This window comes from Propithecus coquereli, unplaced genomic scaffold (assembly GCF_000956105.1).
Source record: "Propithecus coquereli isolate 6110/MARCELLA unplaced genomic scaffold, Pcoq_1.0 Scaffold14, whole genome shotgun sequence".
Classification (NCBI taxonomy): Eukaryota; Metazoa; Chordata; class Mammalia; order Primates; family Indriidae; genus Propithecus; species Propithecus coquereli.
In genome coordinates, this window is record NW_012138302.1 from 18,846,082 (window position 1) to 18,868,355 (window position 22,274).

At 38.7% G+C, this 22,274-nt stretch overlaps 1 protein-coding gene across 1 annotated transcript in view; it reads left to right on the forward strand.

Moving 5' to 3' along the window:
- The window catches only part of AGBL4 (ATP/GTP binding protein-like 4), a 1,510,571-nt gene that overhangs the window by 1,188,128 nt on the left and 300,169 nt on the right, over positions 1-22,274 (forward strand). The window contains exon 6 of the mRNA XM_012639488.1: positions 1,678-1,717. Within this exon, the coding sequence (XP_012494942.1) occupies positions 1,678-1,717 (40 nt within the window). The remainder of the gene's footprint in view (positions 1-1,677; positions 1,718-22,274) is intronic.

Here is a 22,274-nt window from a genome sequence, read left to right on the forward strand (position 1 = left end):
GTTCCCTATCAAGAAAAAGGATGAAAGAGAAGCAGTTCATATATTTGGTGGGGACATTGCAGAGTGGGTTCCTGCCCTAATGACACGTCAAACTCAGTGACCTCTGGCTGTAAGTATTCATAATTCATGAAAAGCGAAGAGGCAGCTTATATATAAACCAAGGGTCAGAAGTTCTATAATAATAACAACATCAATACTAAATAGCTCTTTTTACTGACAACCTATTAGTTATCGGACATCATGCTAGATGATTTATTAATACATGCCTTGTCATATTTCGGAATTTAGAACTGACTGAATTCTAATCCTGGCCCTACTGTTTAATGAAGATGTTGTCTTGGGCAGACAATTTCTCCTGTCTGAATGTCATGTCCTTCCCCTGTACAATACCTACCCTGTAGGATTGCCAGGAGTATAAAAAGAAATGATACATCAAAATATATAGTACTGTACCTGGCCTATAGTGGGTACTCAAAAAATGTTTCTTCCTTTCCCTTTCTACTTAAATAGAATTTCAGGAAGCCATTCTTGGAGAAAGGCAAGACATAGAGGGAAATGCAGTTGAAGTAAAACATGGCGAAGTATACACTGTATGAACTATCAGGGTATCAGAAGCTCCTGCAATTTGTAGCCTGGAGCAATGGTTTTCAAAGTGGAGTTTCCTGGAACCACTTTTAAAAAAACAAAAATACCTAAACGTATGTACACCCATAATTTGCTGAAATAAAAAAAAAAAAATACATATTTCCAGTTCTACTTAAGGAAAATGAAATGTAGGAAAGAGAAAGAGTTCAGCAGGAAGACTGGGACTTAGGGAATCCTGACTTGAGTCTTTAAGAGAGCTGCTCACTGCCGCCCCACTGCCACCTCCTATACCCACTTCTCTTTACACTCAGGTTTTCATGACACCCAATCCAGGACAGAGCTTCCCAGTAAGTGTGCTGTGATAGGGAACAGGTCTTCTGAGATATTGATTACCTCAGTCTTTGGGGTAGCCACGTCTAGTTAACCTCCAAACACAAGCAGCCTCATTCATACAGCCTAGTGTGCTAGACAAATATTATTTTGTATGAATGTTGTATAGTACAAAGGGATAAGGATTCAGTTAGAGAAGGAATGATTTGATCATCAGTAATTGAAACTGTTATAGCATTGCTGAGCAGGTTCAAGAATTAAACCAGCCCAGAAATATCTTGATTAGAAAGGAGTATCTAGAGTGTGTCAATAACACAGGCACCCAAGGCAAAGAGGGTTTCCAGTGTCAGACACTCAACTGGAGCAACCAGCGCGAGCAAAGGGAAATCTAAGGCCCTCTGGTACAGAGGAATGAGCCTGTGACTGGGAGACTGGAAAGTGACATTCTCTGTGGCCCTAGGTAAGCCACATTCTTTTCCGGGTCTCATTTTCCCTAAGTATGGTACGGTTTTCACTGGAAGACCTCTAAGACCCTCTCAGCTCTAATCATCTATGCTTCCAAAGACAAACAAAAAGCCCTTCCAGGCCTTTTTGTCTCCAGGGTACAAGGCCTCTCCGTAGAATTGTGAGTGAGCACCACATTCCGTGTAATTTACCCTGCAGTGAATCCGAACATCCAGTTTGCATGTCCACCCTGACCTGCTGAGCACAAGTTTGGCTCTGGCTCAAATCCGTGTTCTCACAATGTGTTTTCTTTTGCAGCAACAGCGGCAGCTTGACCTCCTGACAATAACCAGCCCCGGTGAGTAGGTGCGGCCGGCCATTCTGCTTTGGCTTTTCCCTTATTTCCCTGAATGATGCCTTGTTGCCTTTCCAAATGCAATTCCTGCCCTCCTCCCTTGACTCCGTGAATGAACAGCAGAACTCTTGCTACATGAGCCATGAATGACCCTTCTTCCCCTCTACCCTCTGCCCCACAGGCAGATTCTTTGCTGCCTCCCAACTCTGTGCTGCCTCCTCTTGACTCTGCCAATGGCAGGGCTGATAATCTTGATGTCGGTCCATATTCTAGGGCCAAGTTCACTCCTTGGACTCAAGTGTCAAGGAAGTGTCGTAGACTCCTGAGAAATAAGTTTTTAAATCATGGGGAATGGGGTAGCTTCCTAGAAGGTGCCACGGAATAAAGGGAGGACGGCTTATGAGGAAGAGTCAGTCTGGGAAAGCGACCAGGTTTGGTTGGCTGCTCTGAGGGTCAAGATGACTTTTGTCTCTCACCTTTAGGGGAAAGTCAAGCCCCTCAAACAAAGCTGTGACCATGGGATTAAAAAGTCTTTTCTTTCCCCTAGGCCTGACATCTAGCCCAGTGAGAAACCGAGCAGTTTGGTTCTGTCAGAGAGCTATTTTACTTTGGTTTGGGAACTTAAGGCTAAAATTGAACAAGAGATATCATTCTGTCTTAGGACCAAGGGGACAATGGTACCAGCAGGATTAGTGAGCATTTGAGAGTGGATTTGGTACTTATTTTCATCCATGTGTAATATTCAAAATATTTTAACAGCCTCGGTGACTGCCTGCTGTGCTAGACATTAACACTTTAATCACTGGACTGTGCGGAGTTGAGGTCCTAAAGGAGGTGATAGTGTGGCTAAGTGGTCATATGGCAGAGTTAGGGTGTTCAGGGAATGACTAATTACCAATAAATATGGAGATATTTCAATATGTGAGTAACCAATATGGCTGAACTATGTCAGCCCTGCCTTCCACCAAACCTACCATGCTGTATCAGGGACCACTCAGCTCACTTTCAAAGAGATTGAGATATTGCCCTCTGCAGGCACTGTCCTAGCACAGAGGCTGATTATCTGGTCTATATAACTGGGGTATAGAATGGTAACTGCAAATGTAAGGTGGATCCACCCAGTTCAGGTGACCTTACTGTATTTCCACCTGATAGAGCTCTTTGAACTTGAGAATTTAGAAGAACAAAGACGGAACTAGTTTGAAAAAAGGTTAATCTATCTCATAGAATGAGCTAGGTTTAACATTTATATATGATTAACATACATGGAAATTCCAAACCATGGGCTGATATAACTAGAGTTGCTCACTCCCATTTCATCCCTTTTCTTGATAGGGAACTTACCACTTCTTATTGATTAGACATCTCTATTTTGAGCAGGGTTAAAATCTGCTTCCTGATGACATCATCACTGTTTCTAAATGCCTCAGCCCACAACAATAGTTTGGAGATCTGAAGAAGGTCCGTGTCTTCTTTTCTCCAGGCTAAGTATTCCCAGTTCCTTTGTCCTTTCCTCATAAGACCTGGTCTAACATCTCCTTGTCCTCGTACACAGCTTAAAAATTTTGTGTTCTCTTCTTTATTGTATCTCAAGCCTTTTCTATGTTACGTTACTAAAGTATATCCTTTAATAGACATTTTAGTGAGAATCCATGGATAACCATCTTAATTGGTATATGTCTTTGTTTTGACTTCTTTCTGGAATGATAATTTGGCTGGGTATAAACTGTGGTTTGAGGAGGACATTCCTTTACACTTTGTGGATTTTTTTCATTATTTTCTGGCATCCATAGTTACTGATGAGAAGTCTGCCATTATATAGTCATTTTGGGGACCCTATTTTTCACTGTGTAGATTTCAATAAATTTTTTAATATTAATGTTTTACCTTTTCACTTTGCTGTGTCTAGGTGTGAATTTATTTATTTATTTATTTATTATTTATTTATTTTTTTTGAGACAGAGTCTCACTCTTTTGCCCGGGCTAGAGTGAGTGCCGTGGCATTAGCCTAGCTCACAGCAACCTCAAACTCCTGGGCTCAAGCAATCCTTCTGCCTCAGCCTCCCGAGTAGCTGGGACTACAGGCATGCACCACCATGCCCGGCTAATTTTTTCTATATATATTTTTTTTTAGTTGTCCAGATAATTTCTTTCTATTTTTAGTAGAGGCGGGGTCTCGCTCTTGCTCAGGATGGTTTCGAACTCCTGAGCTCAAACAATCTGCCCGCCTCGGCCTCTCAGAGTGCTAGGATTACAGGCGTGAGCCACCGCGCCCGGCCGAATTTATTTTTATTTATCCTGCTTGGCACTCTGAGTATACTTACCACATAAGAATCTATATCTTTCTTTAATTCTAGGAAATTAGTGGCAAATTATGTGTTCAAATACTGCTTTTGTCCCCATTACTTTGATTCTCTTCTTCAAGAATTCCTATTAGACGAATATGGATTCTATCAAGTGGCCCTCCATAGTTTTTAACTGATTTTTCATAATTTTTATCATTTTGTCTCACTGCACTGATTCTGAGTTCCTCACAAGTAACTTGCATTCATAAATTCATTTTTTGACCATGTCTAGTCTAGATTTTTTGTCTTTTTCAATATTTCAATGACTATATGTTTTTCATTTCCAAGATTTCTAATTTTGTTCCTATCCACCTGTTCTTGTTTTATTTCTGCCTATTCTGTTTCATAATTTCTTGTTCAGTTTTAATGTCTTCATTTGTTTCTTTGAACATCCTCAATATGCTTATTTTAAAATCTTTATTCCATAAAATAAGTTTCATCTGGAGGGAATTCAAGTTTCAATTGTTGATTTTGTTTAGTATCATTTTTAGCATTTGATTTCTTCATGTTTTGAAATTTTAATTCGTAGGATCGTTTTGAGAAGGAAGTTTTCTGGTGTTCTCTCTCTCCACCCCATACCCAAACTCCCACTGTGTTCACATCTCCCTGTGTGATGGTTTTCGTAGTTACCTCTACCTACATCTTCAGTATAGGACTGGGGGATATAGAGCATATTGCAGATCCAATGACAAAAAAGTTAGCAGAATGGCTTGATATTGCTTCTGTTTTCTGAGTATATATTCCTCACCTCCAATGCATAGGGTCTGTCTCCCGAAAGTTATGCAGCAACCCTTTCTTAAGGCTCCTTTCATGACAGGAGACCCCACCACCAGGGTCTTTGGTCTAAGCAGAAGCTTGTCTCTGATCCCCACGTCCTATAGAGCACTTTTAGTCTCCCTTATTCCACAGGGATAACTGAAAACCGCTACTGCCTCCTTCTACATCCATATCTCAACAAGCCAGTAGCCTCAGAACTACTTAACCGTTTTCATTTCTGTACATTTCAGCTTCATGGAGATATGTCTTTCACAGTGGAGCCTAAATACATGTCTTCATTTCTTTTTTCATATATTATCCAATATTACTATTTGATGGGAATAAATGGGCTTATTGAAACATGAACTTATATAGTCATTTGACCAAGAAGTTCAACTATAGTTTCTTCTTTACTTTTTAGAAAATTTATTTCCTACGACCTCTTCAATAGAAGGGAGGCAGTATGAGGAAGTGCTACATTCTTTTCCTGTCCAAGTAAAATCCTTACCACCAGACTGAGAAGAGAGACCTACTTTTTGCACATGTATACACAAATATAGATGTAATTTTTAAAATGAAATTAGAATGATATTATATAAGTTCTTTTTATTTGAATATAGGATGAACATCTTCTAAATTATTAAATATTCTCTGAGGGAATTGTACATAGCTGAAAAGCATTTATATTTTTAAATTCCCCCTATTGTTATATATTATTATCATTGTTACATCCAATTATTTAATTATAAATAACACCACAATGAGCATTCTTGTATAAAGACTTTTGTGTACATCTCTAATTCTTTAGGAAAAATTCCCAGGATGAGAATTACTGCAAGAGGTAAACGTCATTCACTAGTCATGACACCAAAGTAACAATGACATCTAAATTGCACAGGCTTAAAAAGCAAAGGTTTATTTCTCACTTTTGGTACATGTCCTGCATGGCTTGCAGTCAGCTGTGCTCTACATCTTCTGTACTCTGGCACCCAGGCTGAGCAAGAATCCTCTGTTTGAAACATTGCTGGATGTCTTAGTTTGAGTTCCCAAAGAAGCAGACCTTTAGATACATAGGAAGTGACCCCAGAGACGTTGATAGGGGAGTAAGGGAAATGAGACAGGAAAAGAAAGAAAGCCCAGAAAGATTCATTATCAAGCAAGCTACCACAGAGGGCAACTGGGACTCAATCCCACTGGAGAACCCTGTGAGTCAGGTTGGAAAATAAGCCACAGAGTTATCCCTCTGAGGGACAAAGGAACAGGAGTGATGGGGGTGGGGAGAGGGGGGTTAACTCCCTGACACTTCTAATCTGCTCAGTGTATAGACATAGCAGCTTCCAAACTTTAAGGATGGATTTGCAAGTGTCACAATCGGAAGTTTTTCAACATGTGTAGAACTAATAAGTGCTGGGAGAATATATGAAATTGTGGAGAGGCACTGACAACACTTTCCATGTTGTTTATCATGACAGAGGGAAAAGGGAGAGATCGTGAGCCATGCATCTGCCCTAAAAATCTCTTAAAAGGGGTCATTTCTTCCCAAACTTCCTTGATCAAGGCAAGTCATATTACCTCTCCTAAATTCAAAACAGTGATGTGCAATCTTCCCACAGGGAAGGGCACTGCAGTGAGGACAACTAGAATATTGGCAATGACTAATACACTTTATCACACTTCTAGAAAGATTTTTATATTTCCACCACCTAGTTAAACATACTGGTCATAACTTTTTTAAAATAACAGCTTTATTGAGATATAATTCACATGCCATAAAACTCCCCCATTAAAGTGTATAATTTCGTGGTTTTCAGTATATTCACATAATTGTGCAACCATCACCACCATCTAGTTCCAGAACATTACTATCACCCCAAAATAGACACTCCATATTGATTAGCAGTCTAGTTCCTCCTTTCTTTCAGGCCTTGGCAACCACTAATCTACTTTCTGTCTCTATGGATTTGCCTATTCTGGACATTTTATGTAAATGGAATCATATAGTATATATGGCCTGTCATGACTGGCCTTTTTCACGTAGCATGTTTTCAAGGTGCATGCATGTTGTAGCATATGTCAATACTTCATTCCTTGTTATGCAGAAAAAATATGTCATTGTGTGGATATACCACAGTGTATTTATCCCAGTTATCTGTTAATGGAAATTTGGGTTATTTCCATTTTGGATTATTATGAATGATCTGCTATAAACATTTGTGTACAAGTTTTTTATGTGGACATATGTTTTCATTTCTTTTGGGTATTTAAACCTAGGAATGAAATTGCTGATCACATAGTAAACTTAAGGATAAATATTTTGAGAAGCTGCCAAAGTGCTTTACAAATAGTTGTACAATTTTATATTCCCATGAGCAACACAGAACAGTTCCAATTTCTCCACATCCTCTCTGATACTTTTTATTATCTTTTTGATTATAGTCATCCTAGTGGGTATCTCACTGTGGTTTTGACTTGTATTTCCCTAACGTTTAACATATTTTCATATAGAATATATTTTCATATGTTTATATGGGCCATTTGTATATCTTCTATGGAGAAATATCTATTCAAACTATTTGCCCTTAGCATTTTGATTAGATGATATTTGTCTTTTTATTATTGAATTGTAAGAGTTATATATATATATACATATACATATATAATTCTGTATACAATTTTGTCAGATTTATGATTTACAAACATTTTGTCACATTCTGTGAATTGTTTTTTTACTTCTTTTATGTTGTCCTTTAAAGCAAAAAAGTTTTTAATTTTAATTAAGTTCAATTTATCCCATTTTTCCTTTTGTCGCTTGTACTTTTTGTGTCATATCTAAGAAACCATTGCTTGACTCAAGGTCACAAAGATGTACTTCTATGTTTTCTTCGAAGAGTTTCATAGCTTTAGCTGTTACATTTAGGTGTTTTGATCCATTTTGAGTTAATGTTTTTATATCATGTGAAGTAAGAGTCCAACTTCACTCTTTTGCTTGTGACTATCCAGTTTCCCCAGCACCATTTGTTGAAAAGACGATTCTTTCCCCATTGAATTATCTTGGCACCCTTGTCATATGGTCTTGGCTTTTTGATGGTGTAAACTAAAAGAACAGCATTTAGACAGTGTCTCCTCAGAGCTAGAGTTATGTTAGGCCCTTTGCATATATTTTTCACATAATTCTCCCAGCTATACCATAGGACAGGTATCATCTTTCCTGTTTTGCAGATGAGCAAACCAAGCTGCTATGAAATTAGTTGATTTTCCCACATAAACACAATTAATAAGTGATAGAGTCAAGATTCAAATCTGGATCTGATTCTAAATCCTTTGCCTTTTCTACTGATACATAAAAATGTCACTCCATTTGTGATGTTAGCACTTGGAGCCGCCTTCCTGAGACAGAATTCAAGCTGACCCACTTTGCTGGGGATAAGGAAAGCCTAGACTGCCAGGGTCTTCATAGTACTGGTGCTTTTCCACTAACTAGGCCACATTCTGAAGAGATAATTGATTTTCAAGACATCATAGAAACCTCCAGAAAAAAATCACAGCTAGATTTGTTCCTTATTGCAAATATTCACAAAGTTCTTTATCCTCTCTTAACCTTGTTAAAATAATTCCTATGTTAAATGGTGATAGATCGATCCTGCTGGCCAGTACATGACAACTGTGGGCTTTGTCTCCAATTAAAGTCCCCTGTGATGTAAACCCAGCCCCTCTAGAGACTAAAGGAACAAAAGAGGCCAAACTAGTCATTGTCACCTGCCTCATGGCCATTTTAAGAACCAACATGAGACCTGTGGATCCAATCTAACAGCATAGTGGATAAGCACAGAGGAGATGTTTCAAAATAATGCATACACAACATGAAAACAGCTTTAAAGACATCGTTAGAGAAGAAAAATAAATTACTCCTAATCCCATAACCTTAGCATAATACAAAACCTAATTCTATTTATACATTTTTCCTTTTAGTTCTTGTCTATATGCAGAACCATATTTACATAATTGCAATCACAGTAAGTTTTTATATACATATTTTTTCACTTAACATTATTTCATAAACAATCTCCATGTTGCTATGTAGTTTACATACTTACCATCTTTTATAATCACTTTCTCTGTTAAAAAGTTGCATATGCCCATGGTGAAAATTTTGAGAAACACAGAGAAGTTATGAAGTTGAAAATATCAGTTATCTCCCATAGGCAATAGCTATTTAATATTTTAATACATTTACATCTTTGCTTTTATCCTATGCATATATAATTTTGTTTTACATAGCTGAGATCATATAGAATATAAAATTTCATACCAATTTTTCACTTAATATTACAACAGAAATATCTTCCCATGCCAATAATGTTGGATATTTAACTTGATTCTAGTTTCTCAACCTTATAAATAATTTCTTAACATTGTGCATATGTTTTTTCTACATTTTAGGTTATTGTCCTAAAATAGATTTCTATGGGTAGAATTACTAGATCCCTGAGCATTCATTTTAAAGGCATACTTAGTTTTAAAGGCTCTAGTATCTTCCATCTTTTATATGTGGCCTGATTTACAAAAAATAAAAATAAAAAGAAGTCCTATTGCGCATTGTGTTATTTTCGGATGTTTTGGTCTTATATACCATAAATATATTTGTGAAAAAAGCTTTCTACTTCTTTTACATAAGTTTTTATGCTGTGTATTTTAGAAATTGAATTTTTGGGTCAAAGAGCATTACTATGTTTAAGGAATTATTGAGCCTTATTGCCAACTCATTTTCCAGAAAGGTTGGATAATTTATACTCCCACGTCTGTCCCCCAAATCCTCTCTCTCATGTCAACAATGAAAACATCACATTGGATGTTACCTGAAAATGTATTAAATCTGAATAAACAAACTCCAGAATTTGAGAAATATACAAAGGCAGCGAGAAATATGTTTGCTCTTATGATCTCTGGGCGACAAACTGAGAGTATGTTCCTAGGATATTTATCCTGGGACATCTATGTGGGATGCCATATTTCAGAGTTCAGGTGAGGGAGTTTATGGGAAAGGGTCAGGAGTCCCATTTTTGAACGTTCAGTGGGTGGGCTTAGTTCTGGGAAGGTATGGCACCCAAAAGCACCATAGCTGATCAGCATGAGGGAGGTCAGATCAGGAAGAAGCTGGTTAAGACTTTGACCATTAGGCTGAATGCAGGCCCCAGGCCTAGAAGAACTGGAATTCAAGTCATAAATGCTAAAATTAAGGCACAGAGAGTATAAAAGTAGGATTCTTCAATCCTAACCTAAATTAGCTTAAGCAAAAATAGGCAATTCATTGGTTCATGTAAATGAATAACCCAGAAATAAATATGACATTTTGTGCATCTTGATATAAGGCTGAAAGGACCCAGTCTGTTTTTTTCCTTCTCTTAACTCAACTTGTTCAGTGTTGACTCTGTTCCCAGGACACATGTGGTCTCACAATGGCGGTAGCAGCTGCATACTTTATATTCTCCAAAATTCTAGTCCAGTAGGAAAAGACAAGAGATTTACCCAGAAGTCCCAGCAGAATCTCTATGGCTTCTCATTCTGTGATTGACTCATTATCAATCCATCTTTGACCAAGTATATGTGTTTGGGGAAATCTGTTGTGCTGACTGGTTGGGAATTGGGTCATGAACACCATCCCCAAAATTAGGGAATAAATTGGCACCTGGCATTACTTGAAAATGGCCCAAGATCATATGAAATTTTGCAATGACTATCTCTGTGGCCATGCTAAGCCAACTATGTGAATTATAAGGTCTTCAGTAAGAACAAACATGAATCTATTCTGTTTCAACCCTTCTATTCAAAAGACTAGGCCCACCAAGGACTTCACAGCCAGAATCTCTGGACAATGACAGGACTCATCAGATAGATGAAATATCGTGGACCCTTCCTGGTTGAAGCCAGAACCACACCAGTGGCCAAGGATCTTGAGAGCAGGCAGCAGGCCCTGGGGATAGCAGGCCACAGAGACTAGGACCTATGCTTAATACATATGGAGCAGGTTGCCAACCTTAGCAGGGAATCAACACAGTGTATTGATAGTTTGAGAACGAGGTAGACCTGGGTTCTAATCTTGATTCTGCCACTTCTGACTACATGTCCTTATGAAAGTCGTTTAACTGCTTTGGGGCTTTGCATCAAATATGGACAGTGACACCGATTTCATAGGGATTAAATAAAGATTAAGTGAGGTAATCATGACAATAACCCCCCTAGCATATTATTAATATTATTAATAACATGAAAATGTCATGTATATTAGAGGCCAGAACAGAAGCTCTGTTGATAACACTAGGCCTTCTTCACAATGGGAATTGAGAAGAATGTGAGAGGTCATCTGGTCTTACCCGAAGGACACTGGTTTTCATTGGTTCAGAGGCTGGAAGTCTAAACCCACAGGTTGACAGTCTACAGCAGCATGAGCCTGTCTCTGTGTTTGAGGGGCATCAGGGCATATCTCTGTAGGCCAGTGTGATGTGTTCTGGCCTGAAGCAATGCAATTATAGTTGCCCCAGCCCAGCCATGAGGTACCTCATGAGAATTTAAAGGATAAAGAAGAAAACTATCAATTTTGTAATTCTAATTGATTTGTAGTACATACATATGTTATGTGTTTGAATCCAACATCTTCTACTTGTGGTTTGACCTCAGGAAAGCCTAACTTTTCAGTACCTTATTTCCATTTTACCATGTATAAAAGAGCAAAATGATAACAATACTTCCTGAGTTTTATTAACATTACATAGGATATATTTAAAGTGGCTAACATAGTAAAGTACATGACCCACAGTAGGCTTTAAATAAAGTTGTTAGTGTGATTGCATTGCTGCATTACAAATTACTCTAAACCTTAGCAATTTCAAACAATAGATGTTTATTATCTCACACAGTTCTTATAGGTCAAGAATCCGGTAGCAGCTTAGCTGGATGGTTTTGGCTTAGGGTCTCTCCTCAGGTTTCAGTTAAGATGTCAGCCAAGGCTGCAGTTATTTGAAGGGTTGAGTGGGGCTGGAGTATCATCTTTCAAGATGACTCGCTCATATAGATGGCAAGTTGGTACTGACTGCTGGCAGTAGGCCTTAGTTCCTTGCCATGTAGACTTCTCTACAGGGCTGCTTGAGGCACAACATGGCAGCTAACTTCTAAAAGAGAGCAAAGGAGAAGCTGAAATGTGTTTCATCATCTGGACTGAGAAGTTGTAGCCTGTCATTTCTATAGTATCCTATTCGTTACTTACATCAGCCCTATTCACTGTGGGAGAGAACTGTATAATGACATAAACCAGGAAGTGAGAATCCTTCAGGGGGCATCTTGGAAGCTGGCTACCAAAATTATAATGATGATGATTATGATTATCAGTATTATTTCTCTGGTTCTTTCAGACCCACTTACCTTTCTCATTCCTCCAAGGATTCTCCCTTTACTCCCAGGATATATGGGTAATGACCTAGCTTTCTGAAATTGGCAGAGGTTTCAGAGAAAGGCATTGAAAAGAATCTAGCTACTATTTCTTCCATAAATAAATAGCTAAGTTTGTCTGTCTACATCTTTCTATCCATCTATCCTAACATAGAAAACTATAAGGGCCTTTGCTTTGGTCCTGCAAATGAGCAGTATTTTTGATTCACTGGACTAAGAAAAGTAAGATTCTCTCATTTAGAAGAAGGTTGTGTGCCCCAATGTCTAGTTTCCAGTTTATATTATCATCCTTTGCAGACTTGGCAAATGGTATGGGCTGCTACTGAGCTAAGACAAGGTATGATCCAGGTACGTGTACTTGAAATTCCTAGAGACTAAGGACCAATGGCATGTCATAGAGGGTGATGCACATCCTTCGTGCTCTAGTCTAAACATCATCTTGAGAGTGATGAGGATAGGGTAGAGGATTACAGGAGTTTGCCCTTAGCAAGATTTACTGACCTGCCCTTACCAGTACTTATTCAGTACTATTGGGACAGAAAAGTCCCTATAAAAGTCTGTATAACCAAAAAGAAAGAAAAGGAAAGGAAAGTCTACAATGCAATGTAAGCTTTGGGATCCACTAGACCAGGGTTCAAATCTCAGCTCTACCATTTACTCTTGATATGATTTTGGAAAAAACACTTAACCTCTCAGAGCTTCAAGTCTTTCACTGCTAAAATGTGGCTAATATTGTTGACCTCATAGGATTGTCGTGAGTATTAGATGAGATAAAGTATGTATATGGCACATACTAGCACCTTGGAAATGCTCACGTTGTTATGGGAAGTCCTTCTCTGAGGATGGTCACCACAGGTATCTATGATTTTTTCTCAGTAACCTAACCCTAGCCTATGAGGTCATTCTCTGAAATGCCAATAGAGTCTGTGTTTGGCACTTGCAGCGCAATTTTCCTCCATCCAGATGGTTTCTGAGTTGTTGTTTTATAAACCTGATACACTTCTTTTCACAAACTGAAAAAAATGAGGGAGATCAGTCCAGCCCAGCTGAGATCCACTCATGGCTGGCTGGCTGGATGTCTTTCAGAAGGTTTCCCCTTCTGGTAAAGATTATACATAAGACTGGCTTGCTAGAGAAGAGTTTCTAATTACACTGATGAAAAGAAAATTAGTGGTTTTCTGTTGTTTTTAGGGAAAATAAGACAGCTTTTTCCATAACAATGGCCATTAAATTAGTTTGTGAAGTGGGATCAATGCCAGCCTTAGATGGTGCCTTGGGAAGCACCTCATCACTTCATATACTGTCTTAGAGGTCAGTATCCAATTACTAACCCCCTCCTATGCTCTGGCTCTTGCCCATGTTTTGTTCCCTAGGGTTAACCAACAGAGGTTGTCCCAGGAACATGCTCATGTTGTTCCCACTAAGTTCTCTGCCATGATTCTCTCTCTACTTTTCTACTCCAAATCTCTTGGATTCTTTTTTCCTTTCTCCCCAAAGGTACTGAAAAGAGGCAGCCTAACCACCTTCTCTCCACCGGGTTTTTATTTATTGTTTTGGGCTAGTTAGTCCAGTGAAGCCCAGACAGGGGCTGCTGGAAGAGTGTTCTAACTATGTGTGGAGTCTGTGGTGCCAGAGGACAAATACTAAACAGTGTTTTAAAAATAATCCACAGGGTGGGATAACAATAGCAGCAATAATGACCACCACTACAGCTGCATTTGACATAGCACATCACAATGTACAAAGTGATTTTTGACCCAATACTTTGTTTAAACAACAAAATAACCACATGAAGTAGGTACCTACATCCCATTTTTGCCATTGAAAGGAATTGAAGCTCAGAGAAATTGTAAGATTTGCCTATGTTCACATAGCTTCTAGGTGGAAAAATAAGAGCCTGAAAACAAGTTTTCTGACTCAACATCCAGTGGACTTCTCACTTTTCAGCTGCCTTGCTAATCACAGATGCTGGTTTATCCAGAGGTTGCTGAGATATTAAAAAAAAAACCGAATGGGAAAAGAACCCAGTTACTGCAGAAATGACTATCGGGATGAGAAATAGTCATGGAGTCTGAGATAAGGATCTGGCTGCAGAAAATTAGGCAGAAAGGTCACGGTAAAAGCAGACATCAGACTTACCCACAGTGGATAGCAGGCTAATTTACTAACCCAACATTTCTCATATCTGCTAACCCCTACCCTTACCTGACCATGAAGCCAGAATGATTCTGGGATCTGGTAGGCTGCAAGGGGGGCTAAGTGGCCTCAGTTGAAGGGATGAGCTACTGCAATGAGTGGGGCCTAGAACCAAGCAGATCATCACTACCTGGTGAGCTTTAAAATCCGGTGATAGATTCCCTATAAAATCCTCCATTTGTTCTAAAATTATGGTCCCTGGATCATCTGTAACAAAATTATCCAGGACTTTTTTTGTTGTTGTTGTTTCAGACAGGTTGCTGGGAGAGTGTTCTCACTAAGGGTGGGGTCTATAGTGCCAAAGAACAAATCTCAAAAAGTGTTTTAAAGAAGTATATAGTGATTAGACCAGAAAAGAGAGTCCAGTATGATTGTCAGTCTAGAAGCTCCAGATGAATAGTGGGGACCTGTGAAGGTGGGAGTGAGGAGTGAAAGGTAAGAACAAGCAAAGTAGCTAGAACACTGCTACTCAAAGTGTCATCCACAGGCTAGTGCTAGTGTCTAAACCATCTACAATAAGATAAAGACAGAAATTAAGAGAAAGTATTTAGAAATTTCAACAGCAAGTTGACATTGCTGCAGCATCCACATTCATGACCAGTGGACTTTTTCAAAATACTATCTTGTGATGGATTAGAATTACAGAAGCACTGGTAAAACATCAGCCAACATATACATCCAGATTTTTATGCACTCTTACCACATACTTACACCATTGCTTTAGGTTTGTTAAAAATGGCAAAGGCCAGTTTTTAACACAACGCCCCTGGTATATAGTAGGGGCTTAGAAATGAACTTGTTGAGAAGGCCATCTTCCTCTTAGCTATCAACCTGAGTAAATCTTGCAAAGGATGACCGGTTCCACCAGCCTGAAGTCTGAAGTACTGCTCCCACATTCTTCATTACCTTCCCTTCCACATCTGGCTGTTCTTGGTAGCTCAGCCTTTGCAGAAGCTGGGGTTCCCCTCCCTGCCCACCTGGAGACTAAGTGGTGTTTGGTAAAGTTTAAACGACCCCATGTAGGGTGGATGAAAAGCATTTCCATTTCTTTTGAATAAGAAGAAGAAAGAAAAGAAGGCACTGCCACCTTTCCTCTGCTTACTCATTAGGATTCTGGGTTACAGCGGTGTTGCCTGGCCACTCTAATTGGATCTGTGCACACACAGGCCTGTGCGGCCCCATTGAACGCTGACATTTCTAACTAACTGACCTTTTCAGGACCACTGGTACTCCCATAATGAGCGTGCAGCAGTATTGTGTGGACACAATACGGCAGACTTCACAGCGCCCAAAGAATGCAGGATTGAAAACTATTCAGAATTCCCAATATCTCGAGTTAGCAAAATGAGAAAATTGAGTCCCAACATTCATCAGCATGTTATTTTGCAGGTATTGATTTCAATGCCCTTTCATTTCTTTCAGGAAAAAAAAATGTTGTATTATAGAGGTCTAAATTAACTTTTGTTCTGTTATTTTTCCCCTGTACCTATAAAAAGGTCAAATGCATTCATAAGGCTGAGATAGATTTGCTGGATATAAGCACTGAGATAGCAATCAACCTTCAAATAACCTTTAAGGAGACATCAGCTCTTCCGTGAACAATAATTGATGTACTCATTAAGACCGTGAAATTCTTCAGGACTCACCTAAAGGAGAACAGTTATAGGGCCAGCAGCAAAAATATGTCGTTTAGAACAATGAGATAATGGCTCAGACATTGAAATTGTTATGGTCCATTCAGTGTCACTGGGACAGTACGGGAACTTCAAAGGGAAACTTAAAAGATGGGAAAGAAGAGCAGTGGCTCTCACCCCACCCAGGAGACAATGTAGGTTGGGTCCAGCCAGGAAAGGACATGATTTCTGAGTGTTCCCTGGATCCATGACAGAAAATTAGGATCTTTCTTTCCATATAAATGCAGAAAAAGCATAATGGATTTATCAGGGCCACTTTCTTCCCTCTGAGAAAGAAGATATGAAGCAGAAAGTAGCTACAAGGGGCAGCTCTTCTCATGAGACAATGCCAATAGTGAGTGGGTGTGTGGCCCTTCCTCTAATGCTCCTCTGAGAATTATATGTGTTTCCATTAATGTGTCCCAGTCCTGGAATTAGGCCATCATAGAGCTATATTGTAGAAGCATTTATGAATACAGACCATGTGCCAGGTTCTATGCTTGGTGCTGAAAAGAATCTAAAAGATTATTTAATTTCATTTGAATTGAATTAAGTTCAATTCAAGCCAGTAAATATTTCTTAAACATTTAAACATTTGTGTTCAGAACTAGGTATAAAGAGACAAATAAGACACAGTCTCTATCCCCAAAGCATTTATAGTCCAGGGCTCCCTGCACTTACTCTGAAGATGAGAGAAGGAATTAGTATTAAGGGTCTCCATCAGATAAAGTACTTTGCTATGCTATGTACTACATGTTTTATAATTGTCTAAATCCTAGTTTCCATCCTGTAATTTTAAATATTATTACCCTATTTTGGAGAGGAAGAAGCTAAGATTTAGACAGGTTGTATGACTCATTCAGGATCACCCAGGTTGTAAGTGGCTGAGCATATTGATTCCAAAATCTGGGCTTTTTTGCCTCATTCCTTTATGAGAAAGTCCTCTTTAACCCTGATTTCATTTACTTACACATGAGTGGAGAAGTTTCTGGTAGAGGAAATCTTTTTACTGGGTAACTTGGCATGTCCCAAGGGATAAATACATTCATAATGAGAAAACCACAGCACCATAATTGATGCTCTCGTTAAGGCTGGGTGATTCTTTAGGACTCCTCAAAAGAGAATGGGTGTAGAGGATTTTGTCTAGTTCACGAGTAAAAAAATACATGACACATGGACTGCCAATTGCTTATTCAATATACATGACATTATTAAATCACCCTGGAACTCTTTCCTACTCAGCCTGGATTCATTTTTGAAACCTCTGTTACACAATACTCTAACCAGTCACTACTCACTTATATGTGCATGTGAGGTAAAACCTACTTACCATACCTAAACTGTTTCACTTTGCATTTGAAGTAACTGGGCTCAAGAAGAGAAAGGACATACCAAAAGTCATATACTAAATGAATAGTTTGTAAATAGGTAGTTAAATGAATTATAGGCCCCAGCAATCATAGCAAGATATCTAAGGCCTAAAGCCTGAGACAGAGGGTTAAGGTCAGTAGAAAGTGGACAGGAGGTACTTGCTTCTTCTGATCTATACCTGCTAATTGTGTCCTGCCACCCACCATTCATTTGGCTTACTACAAATGAATATAGATTTATCTATCTATCTCACAAATTTATTATTTGCCATGTACCAGCACTAGGGAGACTTACAATAGCACAGGTGTAGCAGGCCCTGTTCTTCTAAAGCACAAATGGTTATCTTCTTTTATTTACTGGTAGGACGATCAAGAAGTTTACTCTAAATTATGTGTTTTAGGCCTGGCGTCCTCTGTGATATCTCCCAGGTTGTGAGTCTCACACTGCTGATAACCAAAGGAGTTTATACCCCTTAAGCTGATGCTCTCAAAGAAGTGAGACAGATCTGGCCTATACTACCCTAGAATTCCTGCCACGTTGGCTTCCACCAGACCAAATACTTCAGGCTATGCTGTAAAAAACACTGATAACAATAATAGGCAACGATTTTGAGTGCCTACCACATGGCAAGTACTATTCTAAGCACTTTTGATATATTAACTCACTTAATCTTCACAAAAACATATGTAAGCAGATATCATAATTATTATCATTTAGCAGATGAATAAAGTGAGCCAAAGAGAGGGCAAGTAACTTGCCCAAGTTTTCATGGCTAGTAGTAAAGGTGGGATTTGAATCCAGGCAGTTCAGCTCCAGAATCTTTTCTTAACCATTATACTCTACTGTCTGTCCTATAAATGTTCTTTACTTATAAATTAGGAAAATCTCAGAAGATTGTTGTAGGAGGAATAAAGGGTGCAATGCTAGCTAACTTAGCTAACTAGCTAACTTAGCATCTAAGTGGTGGGAGGTGGGGGATTCCATACTTAGGCTTTTACAAAGAGAGTGATTAATCCTTCTGGACTTCACTCCGAATCCCCTTGCCTTCTCTCACCCACATTCATGCAGGTGCCTCTCCAGATCTCTCAGGCTGGTAACCATACCCACTTCCTTCAGAACAAATCTATTGCTCCCCACTGGAGGTAGATTCATATTGCATTTTGTGTACAGTTCCTCAGGCTTCAACCTAATCCCCATTGTCATTCATGTTTGCTCAATCCTCCCAGGTTCTGGAGGCAGATTGGATCCTGAGTGAGTGAATAAAGATAAATGTAAATCACCTGATTTCAATTAGAGCCATGGAAGCTATAAACCAGGTGCCCTTCACAGTGAAAAGCATTTTTCTCTGAGATGACATAGGCTTGTTTCCTATCTGAAAAAGTCTAATTCTCTTATCAGCATAGTTTTGGCCTTACCCTTCTGTATTACCCTTACCACTCTCCCCGCGTGGTTCTGAGAAAGATTCAGGTCCTTCCGCCTCTCCTAGGAACTTGTCCTCATATGAGAAAAAACACACTAGTTGTCAAGGATTACCTCTTTACTACCCAAGAAGGATCCCACACATTAGCTCTGATGAATTTATTCACTTGTATAATACATTTGTTCACTATGAAATTATTTGTTTCTTTTAGTCCAAGTCTCTCTCTAATATGAGCACAGAGGGAGGAGGGTACTAAAGAGGGAAAGGACCTTGAAATGCCAACTTATCCTCACATGCAGGGATGAATCACACGTGTCCCTGACTGCCTCAAGAAGAATACATTCCATATTAGGTACAAATGAGTAAATGTATACAGCGTGATAAGGGTGACTGTTGACTTAAATATAAGGCACAGTGGGGGCAAAGAGGCAAGGGATCAACTCTTCTTGAAGGCAGGCAGAGAAAGCTTCGCAGAGGAGGGAATATCACTTGGGTTGAAAAAGATGCACAGGAATTCACAACACTGATGATGGAAGGGTATTCTATGCAGAGGGGGTAGCCTATGCAAAGGCATGGAGTAATACTAAAAATGGCTGAAATAATAGGGTGTTTATCAACCTTTGCCTTTCCTGATATAGGCCATATGTCTTTGAACATGAGAGCTCAATTAGTGCATGAGTTTCAAAAAGGCAGTGATCACTGGTTCAAATGAGATAAGACTTTTAAAGTGTCCATTGATTTTAAACACAAAGTCGTTGTGGAGTGGGTTAGTCAGATGGGAGAGGGAGAGGGTGGAGACAAGATTGCAATGGGGTGAGAAGTCAGTAGAAAGTGAAGGAGAGATTGCCAGTGTAGACCACATTTTTACAAATCTTGGCTGGGAACAAAAGGTAAGTAAGAGGAGATGTGAGAGACGCAAGGGACAGCTTTTCTTTTTTAAGCCAAGAGGGATTTGAACATATTGATTAACTGTAGGTTAGGACTTGGAAACAGTGAAGAAGGAGAGGTTAAAGATCCTGCAGTGAGGGGGCCAAAGGGCAGAATTAGAACCCAGGAGGCTGGAGGAGGTGGTCTCCAGAGCACAGGATTCACCATAGAAGGGTAGATAACCTGACAAAGATCAGCATGACTGGTGTGAGGGGAAGAGAGAATAGTGGGCTCTACGGCTTAGGGATAATGCCACCTCAAAGGACAGTTGTGAGGACTACATGTACTAACACTGTGAAAAGTGCATAGCTTGCAATAAATATAATATTCAACATATATTATATTACCAAAGAGTAAGCATTGGGAAGAAACTGAAGAGAATTCTGAGTGACAATTTGACCTGTTAAGTCTGTCTTACTCCAATGAGAGAGAAAAGTGCTCAGCATAGAGAAGAGTTCCAGCTCTACTATTAACTCACCAGGACTCAAGGCAAGTATAATATTTCACCTCTCTCATTCCAGTTTTCTCATCTATAGAATGATGATTTTATACTAAATCATTTCAGAGGGCCTTCCTGACTAACATATTCTATGAATCTGTGCTTTGATCAAAATCAGAATTTGGAATTTTCAGCATCCATTTTGTTTTTGTTTTGAGTATGTGTGTGGTGTGTGTTGCAATAAAATTTCTTTATAGACACCAAAATTTGAATATTGTATAATTTTACATGTCATAAAATATTCTTCTTTTGATTATTTTTTAGTTATTTAAAAATGTTAAAATATTTTAGCTCATGGGTCATACAAAAGCAGGCTGTTATGGGCCTGATTCTGCTTATGGACCGTAGTTTACCTAATCACATGAATCTCAAAAAGGTACCCTACCATCGTTTAAAGCTGATTTCTATTAAGAGCAGAAAAGATCGTTTGAACTTACTTTAAAACCTCCATTTTAACAAAATATTTTGTATTAAAATAATCCTTAGAAATTCATATATCCTGTAGGCAAAATATCACCTCATTATGAAAATTTCATAAATCATAAAAATTTTTGAAGTCACCCATAGTTCTACAACCCTAACTCAATCATTGTTGTTTCAACATAAGACAATTTTATTACACAAATAACTTTTTTTTCAAGGTACCCTTGCCCTTGTTGTGGCAGTGTTTGTTGCTGTTGTTGTTTTTACCATTTTAACCATTTTTAAATCAGTAGTGTTAAGTATGTTTACATTGTTGTGAACAAATCTCTAGAATTTTTCACCTTGCAAAACTGAAACTCTATACCCTTAAACAACTCCCCTTTTTCCTCCTCCCCCAGCTCCTGATAACCACCACTCTACTTTCTTTTTCTATAAAATTTGACTACTTTAAGTACTTCAAATAAGTGGAATCATACAGTATTTTTCTTTCTGTGGCTAATTTATTTCACTTAGCATAATGTCCTCAAGGTTCATCCATGTTGTAGCACGCAACAAGATTCCTTCCTTTTTAAGGCTGAGTAATATTCCATTGTATTGATCCACCACATTTTGTTTATCTATTCATCCCTTGTTATTGTGAATAATGCTGCTGGACATTTGGGTTATTTCCACCCTTGGTTACTGGGAATAATGCTGCTATGAACATGGGTGTACAAATATCTCTTACAGACCTTGCTTTCAATTCTTCCACTAAATGCCAGAAGTAGGACTGCTGGATCATATGGTAGTTTTATTTTTAATTTTCTGAGGAAACTTTGTTTTATGGTTCTGTTTTCTTCCCTCTGAAAGTGAATATGATCCCATTTTCTCTTCTCTCTCTTATGTACTTTGACAAACCAGATTTGTGACTGCTCATAGCTTTTTTTAGAGGGTCAATAATCCATGGGAAGACTTTAGCACCCACAGGAGAACTGGGACAGCCATAATAATAAGAAACTCCCAGAAAGCCCTGATCAATGTTAATTCTGTTAGTTTTCGTTTCGTTTATCACTCTGATCTTAGTTTTTGAAAATGCTACACCGAGGACAATGACTCAGTGAGGTCATCCTCAATGAAATGCACTCATTTGCCTCTCCCAGGGGAAAAAAATGGAAGCCATTTCAAATGCTGGGACCGCTGGAATGATGGGAAATGGGTGGCAGAGTGAGGGGAGTGCAGGCTTGTTGCAAGAGGGTTTAAGCTAGGAAATTGAAACCTTGAATGCAGAAAAAGATGTAAATGTTGCTTCCAAGATTTTATAGCTCCCAGATGCCTCCTCTAATTGCATCGCTAACCCTGAGTTTATTAAGTTATTTTCCAGAGTCAAACTCATTTGTATACATGTCAGAATGTAAACTGAATTTAAAAAGTAAGGTCCTTGGATTAGAATTCAGGAATGATAAACAAACTCATTTAGAATGTAAGATTTGCATGTCATTTGCATGTGCCCAAATGCAATTACATGTGC